This window comes from Coffea eugenioides, chromosome 6, assembly GCF_003713205.1.
Source record: "Coffea eugenioides isolate CCC68of chromosome 6, Ceug_1.0, whole genome shotgun sequence".
NCBI lineage: Eukaryota > Viridiplantae > Streptophyta > Magnoliopsida > Gentianales > Rubiaceae > Coffea > Coffea eugenioides.
The window spans coordinates 1769067-1777026 of NC_040040.1; the positions used below are offsets into that span (position 1 = coordinate 1769067).

Genomic DNA, 7960 nt, shown 5'->3' on the forward strand with positions numbered 1-7960 from the left:
GCCTCAAGGAGGATATCGTGATGAAACATTTCGGGCGAGGGGGCCGGGCTGTCAAGAACCTGGCGCTGGGCGATTCGAGCTGCAGAACATACAACCACCGGCAACAATAGTTGATGATTTTCCCGGTTCTTCAGGAGCAGTCAACGCTTCTGACACTGGATTGAGGAATGAGGTAGACGGCGATCTTGGTCAATACAGATCTTCTGATGAGGACCAAGGGCAATATTGGCTACAACACCAAGATGCGAAGCTCAACGTGGAAAACTTACAGGCTATAATTTTGGACGACAATTTGAATATTGACATTTCGGACCTTTATTGATTAGTCTTTCCTTGGAAGCGGGAAGGGATAAATTGTTTGTGACATAGAAAACTTTGCTGCGACGTTCGGATACCATGAGACCTGAAAAGTGCATCTCAGAAGAAGATTTTGTACGAGTAATCGCTATTCAGTGGACGATGACGATGATGGAAAGACGTAGTAGTATTAGTTGATTCACATTTTGGCCCCGAAGCTTGCAAAGTTTAACCTAGAAGTAGAAATTGAGATTGAAATTCTTTGATGTTCATCAAGTAGTTTTTAATGGATGGTATACTGTAAATTCATCCAGGACAAGCAAGTCTCTGGAATACATACACATCAGGCTTTTGGGTTATCTGTGTTGATCTGCTTCCAGCTTAGAAAAAAGACTCTGAAATATGAACAGAAACTTTGTTCAGTTTCTTTGTTCTTTTCTTCCTTTTCTCCCTGGTGTTGTGAGCTCTAGTATTGTGGCCTGTAAAATTCTCAAATTAACGGAGTCAAATTTCATTGTTCTCGTCTTTGCGGAAAGCAGAATATAACAGATAGGTTGGCAAAGCTTGGAGCACCCCAGAGGGAGATGTTAGTTATGCTTGTGCAATTTAGAGCCAAAATTAAGATTGTGGTTATCAGCTTGGTTTTCCTGCTATTACAAAAATGTCATTCATATAGGCGGAAGTCAGCGAAAGAAAGAATTTACACTGTACATTGCGCTTTAACAATAACCAATGCTCTTAAAGGTAACTCTACCATCTGCATACATATCGTTGGAGAAAATCACAAGTTATCAGGATCTACAAATACCAAAGGAAAATGATCATGTACAAATAAGTCTCTTACTATGTTTAACACCTAATTTAAATACTACATAACCCTAAATCTTTTCACCATGATAACTTACTGTAAGCTATCAAACTTTACAGGGTTTTTTTTTTTTTTTTGGGGGACAAACATTGCAGGGTTAATTTTGAAAGAGACGAAAAAAAAAAGGTCAGAATAAAGAGCAGACCTTTGCTGTATTACAGAATTCCTCTTCGTTCAATTAGGACAATGTCCTCGATCTTGCTGTTGCAATGTGGAGAAGTTACCTATTCCGTAGCCCTTGAGATGAATAGTAGTGAAGCTTGAAGCAGGTCAGCTTCCAGGGTGTCAATAGTTCATGAATCAATGGCTGCAGGCTGATCATTTTACCTCCACCAGGCTGATCATTAACCAGTACACGCAAACACGGCAGGAGTCATGTTGATAGTTGGTTCAGGCACTTTCTCGCTCCACACCAGACCCCAGAAATTTCCATGGTCCGCCTCTAGCACCCAACCTGAGATTCAAAGTATATATGACACACATAGGAGAGAGCCCACATGACATCCAGGAGGAAGTCCAAATTCAGGGACAAAGATGCAAAACGTTTCAATTAACATTGGCTGGATTGAGTAGCTTAACAGCAGTGGCCCAAAGACAAACCTAACTTTGTAGTACTTAACATCACGTATCTGCATGTAGCAAAGGCAAACGAGCAGAAAAACAAGTGCAATACACTAGCAAACGGCAAGTAATACCTTGGACACATGATAATTCATGCTAATGCATCTTTAATTAAATTAATGAGAGAGAGAGAGACTGAGACCTCAAGATTCCAGCAGCAACTCTCAAAGTCATAAAGGAAAATAGCCCTGCCCAGACTCCAGCAAGGCCCCAAAAATAAGTGGCCACCAGCAAGATCACCGCTGATATTACTCCAATAACTATCTACCCATCACAAGTAAACTGTGAACATAAATAATCATAAAAGATGTTGAATGATAAAGCATCAAAATGGTAGGACAGAGTGGTACCATAGAGTATGCAGCGTATCCAAAATCTGAAACCCCATAGTAAAGCCCGTCAAGAACAAAAGCTAGAGCATTCATAGGCTGGGATCCAGCAACAAACTACAGAAAAAGATTCAATACCACAAAGAAAATTGCTCAGTTTGTCAAGTAATTAGAATATGAGTAGAAACAAAACCGGAAGCGCTGAGTTCGTGTGTCCTTCTAATCCACATTATTAGAGGATATAAAGCAATATATCCATATTAGGAGCAAATTTGTACTAAACAATAAAATCTTTAAATGCTAAACTTTCTGCTCTTGAATCTGAGGAAAAATTTGCTTATGATATTCTGACAGAATGTTAACTTTAGTCCACATTGCTCAACAATAGTACTTTCTTCACTGTAAATTTCAGTTCCATCAATCCAAGTCCATGCAACAAAGAAGCGCTCAACACACAAAAATTTTATAAAAAGAAATTCTTACCAAGGTACCAGATCTCGCAATTTTCAGAACCTCTGAATCCACAGTGAATAAGCTGGAGAGTGCTCCAAAACCAAGAAACAAGAATACAGCTAATGCTACTCCGGTTATTAAACCAATCTGATCATTATTAATACAATAACAAGTACATCTAGAAGTTAGTTCGTCTTCTGTATGGAAGTCAATGTGATGCCAAAATTTTGATAAGATAGGGCCAGCACAACCAGAAATTCAACAAACCTGCAAAACTTTGTAAACAACTTCCCGTGCTTCACCATAACTGCCTTGGGAATAACCACTGGCAAGGAGAGCCTGCAAGAATAAAAGGAGTTAAATTTGATGGCAATGCAGAGAGAGAATTACTCAATTCTATACAAAATTTTCTTAGACAATCAAATAAGACAAGTAGCAGAAGAAACAGGAAAAGACATTGAAGGTATTGAGGCTCCTTTTGTCCTCCTGCAGGCACTTCTTCTTCCAGGCACTTAAGAGTTGACCAAACCATATAACTACCCAAATGCTGAATTGCAACACATTTCAAGGGTCCAGCCAAATATATTCCAGAGATCTCTGTAACCAGGAACTAACCAACAATCTAACTTTAGTGAATCAAAGATTAAGAAAATAGAGCTTCCAAATATCTTGAAGTCCGAAATTCAAGCACCAGAGAGATAATCAGTCAGCTTATTCAGTAAACTTCTGAACTACAAATGATAACAATGGTTGTAACGATAAAATTTTGAGCCTCAATCAACCTAATCTGTACCCACAAAGCACCAGTAGTGTATACAAACTGTGTCATGGTACAAGCCACAAATGGAATTGATTTGTGTCTTATGAGTAAACGAAAAACCAAAACTGGCAACACACCAGACAGCACTGTCAATATTGTTGCATTATTACCTGCCCTGCAAGTGCTAGAGCATCAGTAAGCAAAGATACAGCCAACCAAACTTGAAAACAGATTTGATGCCCGGCCATAGAAATGGCCCCCTCTCTTGCTGCCATAGATGTAGCTAGAGTTGTAATCATGAGCACTGCTAAGGTCCTTCCAATTAAAAGACCCCCTGCAAAATGAAAATCAAACAGTTATTGATACAAAGAGTGATTTTAGAGTTCCAGGAGGTGCAGCACCTTATAGAATATGGCCACGGAAAAAATATAGGTCAAAGGCTCAAAATCAAAGTTGAACACATCTAAAAGATCATTCTATTTGAATGAGTCAACTGCATGCGACCATGTATTCTAGACTCTTTGGCAAACAGTCACCTAATGAAACGGATGTTAAAAACTAGTACATTCAAACTTCAAACTCCAACAACATAACAGCAGCTATAATAACAAAACCAATCAAAATATTGATGTTTCAACCATCCAAGGTTATGCAAATTACATCAAATTCATGCTGTCATTTGGTTAAAGTTTCATATTTGTTTTGTCTTAGAGATTAAGGAGTCTCAAGTATGCTGAAGTGCCCCAAAATTTCATCAGAGACAAAAGAGTTGGAGTCTCAAACATGCACAGTCTTGAAATATACAGCAATTATATCTTTGGCACTGCAATCTGCACAAAAAAATTCATAAAACTTGCACATTGGAGAATGATATGAGAAAACAGCAATTATGATTCTTACACTTGACCATGGATGATGACATTGACTTAAGAAATCACCATGTTCCAAACTTACAGTAAGAACCATTGCAAGAATGAAACCAAGTAACTATATATAAAGTTGTCAGCCAAGTACATGTATACGGGTTAATTATGTTCCTGGTCCTCAAGTGATAATCTTACTCACAGTTCTTCTGACATTTACTAAAGCACTGTCAGGAGTTGTGACAACCTTTTTTCTAGATACTAATGTTCAACATGTGACAACGTAGATGAAAAGACAGTAAGTCATTCATGAAATGTTTTAGCTATTTAAGATATCAAAATATACCAGATTTTAGATATCGAGCAACCCTTCCTGCATCAACATTCGGTGTCATAAGTTGGACTTTGTCGTTTAACTTTGATAGCAAGATGAAAGCAGTCAAGTACCTGGTGCAGAAAATTTATGGAAATCAATTAGGTATAGGTCCCATACGAGAGCATAAACTTGTCATTTAGTCCTATTCTATAACTTTAAGGATCATAATGTCTTATCAAACTTCTGTAGAACCAATAAGTCCAACTTCTCATATATTATTCTAGGAATTCCCAAGACTTTTCCAATATAACTTCCTTTTTTTTTTTGAGCCTTCTATTTTTTCAAACAGTTTGATTTTTAGATTAAAATATGTTTCAAGAATGAGGAACAGAAATAATTTCCACAATCATTTGTTTATATCCAAAACTTTGTCACACTTTAGACAACACACATAATCAAGAAATTTTGCCGATATATGATCAATAACTAATCTCTCAGGGAAAAAAAGAGCGTAGAGAATTACCAGCAACTCATAATTTTAAGTTTTGGTGTTAATCCATTTTAAAATAAACATCAAAATGATAAATATGAATAACCATTGGACTTGAAAGGGTAGAAGATCAAAATAATAACTGAAGATCAAAGGACTTGCTTGAATTAGGAATCATTGGTAATGGAGTAGTTGATCAATTTTCATGGTCCTTGACTCTTTGCAAATCTGAGTTCATGGTATTTTTCCCTAAGATGGCAAGAATTATTTATAATAAGTTGAGCAACTACTGCAATAGGTTTACCACATCATTGACGTACTCAGATATCACTGTAGCAATTGCAGCACCTGCTACGCCAATACCAAAGCAAAATATCAAAATTGCATCTAGTATTGCATTTAATACATTACCAGCTCCTGAGAATGAAAAGCAGAATTACATCAGATAAACAGTTATTAAGAAGAAAAAGGATGTTAAAAGGTAGAGTGCTAGGAGGTATGTTTTAGGTTAAACATGCAAAGTAGCAGAGCAGACACAGATTTGGCTGTGCACAAATATCAAACAGATTTGGCATGAGACAAATTCAATTTTGCAATACTTGCCAACAGCATATAACGGAGTTTTTGTATCCTTAAATCCACGGAAAGTTCCTTGAGCAGCAAGTGCTATAACAAGTGGTGGAGCACCAAATGCCCTCAGTGTTAGAAATTGCTCTGCTGGTATGCGCATGGACGACTCCTATGGAACACCAAGGACAGTGAACAACAATAGACAAAATCTTTAACAATCATAAGATGGAAGTTCATGTGTTCTGACAACAAATTCATGTAAGAACATCAGACTCATGGCAAAGCAATAAACTTGATTCGCATTGCTGTTCCCTTTGAACCTATAGTAAACGATATCGCTGGTATATAGTAGATGTAAATTTATCACGTAATTTATCATTTTCCTTTTCCTTATGTACAGAGATTTTAGTTTTTGGTACAAAAGAATTTAGAAAGACTATGTAGCAGAGTCAATAACATACTCAACTTGTCTGAGCTAGTATTAGGCTATTATCTTAGCTGCTTCTCTCTCTCTCTCTCTCTCTCTGTCTGTATGCATTTAAGAGCTATAAAACTTTTAATATCTAAGTTCATTTCTCCATCCAGCACATGCTGCAACAAACAGTCACGTGGATGCCTAATAAAGAAACTATGAAAAAAGCATATCATATATTTTCTAAAATTGAGGCACAAAGATGGAGAGATAAGTGAGACCAATAAGAACAAAATACTCAATTAGCAAACAAGACATACAGCAGGTATACCCATCGTGTTCATTAAGAAACCGGACCCAACAGAGAGTGCAACAGTTTCTGCGATCCCAAGTCCGGTTGCAAGAGCTAATGAAGTTGATACTGAAGGAAGGAGAATCTTGCCTTTGTGATCAGGCGGGCCATCTAGTTCACAGAGCCCAAAAGTGAGCCTCGTTATTATGAAGAGGCAAAATTTATAGCAAATCGAAGAAGGTCAACAAATTGAATAAAGGCATAGCATCTCCTATAGAGAAAAGTACCGCAGACAGGTGGACCAGACTCATTAGAACCATTGGTAATGGCCGCTTGCTCTTCGGCAACAAAAGATGTTGTGAGGTTGAGCAGTGGAACATTGAACAACTTTGAGACTAAGTTGAAAACTGAAACTGAAACCCCTACAGCTGCCAATTCAACCGATCCTACATGATGCACCATAGTTAAGAACCAAGGAAGATACAAACTTTAATATGTGGACATTTGTAAACGAAATGATTGGACAAAGATTGCTCAGTAATAACACTGGCAGTAATTTCTTTACCACCTCTTGTTTCACATTTCAGTCAAAAAAAAAAAAAAAAAGAGCCAAGATCAAGTTTTAGCAAGTCATCATTTGTGGAACTCGCACCCTAACAAAAGATTATTACGTATATGTGCAATTTATCAGCATAAAAAACGCACATGGTGGGCTTTCATATGTTGGATGAAGCTCTAGAAGAAAAGTCGCTTAAAAAGGTACTAAGGAAATTACCCAAATGGCCAACAAATGCAGTATCTACTAATGAAGTAATTGGGTCTGCCAGAAGAGCCAGCGCAGCAGGCAGTGCAATTGACAGAATCTCCAATGCCAGCACATCCAATTTAAGTACATTTCTGCGAAATCCCACATTCTTGAAATTAAATTGCAGTAAAGTTACGTAAAATAATTGCAACCAAGACATAGCGCGAAGCCGAGAGTTCCGATACAACAAAGATGAACAGATTAGTAATACAGAAAATTGAACCGAGTAAACCAAGCTACTAGAAGTATAATCAACAACAGCCAACAGGAAGGATGGTTACAGCACCGAAGTGGATACGGAAGGGGAGAGAGGGAAGACCCAGAATCGGGGTTGGAGTCGGGTTGGTCAACGAGATTATCTGAACGGGATGGTTGAGTCTTGGCCTGCGGCAGGGTGTTAGTAGAAGGGTCATTGGGCAATGATTTTGGAACATTTTGCTGCAGACGTGCTGTAGAGAAAGTTGTCAAGTGATTACCAGCAGAGGACAGTTTTTGGCTCTTGAATGGCGGTCGAATAGTGGAGTAAAAGAAGCAACTCCGGTAGGGGTTGTGGTTGGAGTTTCCGATCAAGAAAAGGTTATGGAGGTGGGAGTGGCAGCGGTGGCGGGCGAGCCCACACGCGAGTGCCATGTTCTGAATCACTTCCGGAAATCAATTACTGCTACTCCTACTACAGTTACAAATAACTACTACAATACAATGCCCTGCTTCAATCTTACCTAGATTTGGGTAACTGAATTAACGGCTACAATTGGCGCTCCCACATTAAAATATCTAGCTTTGAAAAAAAAAAAAAACATTAAAATATCTTGCATCTCTTTCGGAAGTACTGCTACCATATGTCGTCGTACGATTGCCGCTCCCGCTCCCATGTTACACTTGTA

At 38.2% G+C, this 7960-nt stretch overlaps 1 protein-coding gene across 8 annotated transcripts; it reads right to left on the minus strand.

The window, feature by feature from the left end:
* Positions 1-633: 633 nt before the first annotated feature.
* LOC113775529 (protein DETOXIFICATION 44, chloroplastic) lies at positions 634-7746 on the minus strand. Of its 8 annotated transcripts, none has more exons than XR_003468896.1 (14): positions 7363-7746; positions 7047-7168; positions 6559-6717; positions 6300-6442; positions 5601-5736; positions 5318-5414; positions 4538-4638; positions 3499-3662; positions 2836-2907; positions 2599-2715; positions 2137-2232; positions 1929-2050; positions 1311-1619; positions 634-776 (listed from the first exon to the last, which is right to left on the minus strand). XR_003468896.1 is itself a non-coding variant. In XM_027320451.1 (13 exons), exons 1-13 carry the CDS (start codon positions 7704-7706, stop codon positions 1556-1558), a joined length of 1704 nt encoding a protein of 567 aa, XP_027176252.1. In that variant the 5' UTR covers positions 7707-7746; the 3' UTR covers positions 949-1555. The 8 variants fall into 8 exon arrangements, 5 of the variants coding, with proteins under 5 accessions (XP_027176252.1, XP_027176251.1, XP_027176254.1 ...); XR_003468895.1 differs by lacking the exon at positions 634-776 and adding an exon at positions 949-1054; XR_003468894.1 differs by lacking the exon at positions 634-776 and adding an exon at positions 949-1095.
* Positions 7747-7960: the final 214 nt, after the last annotated feature.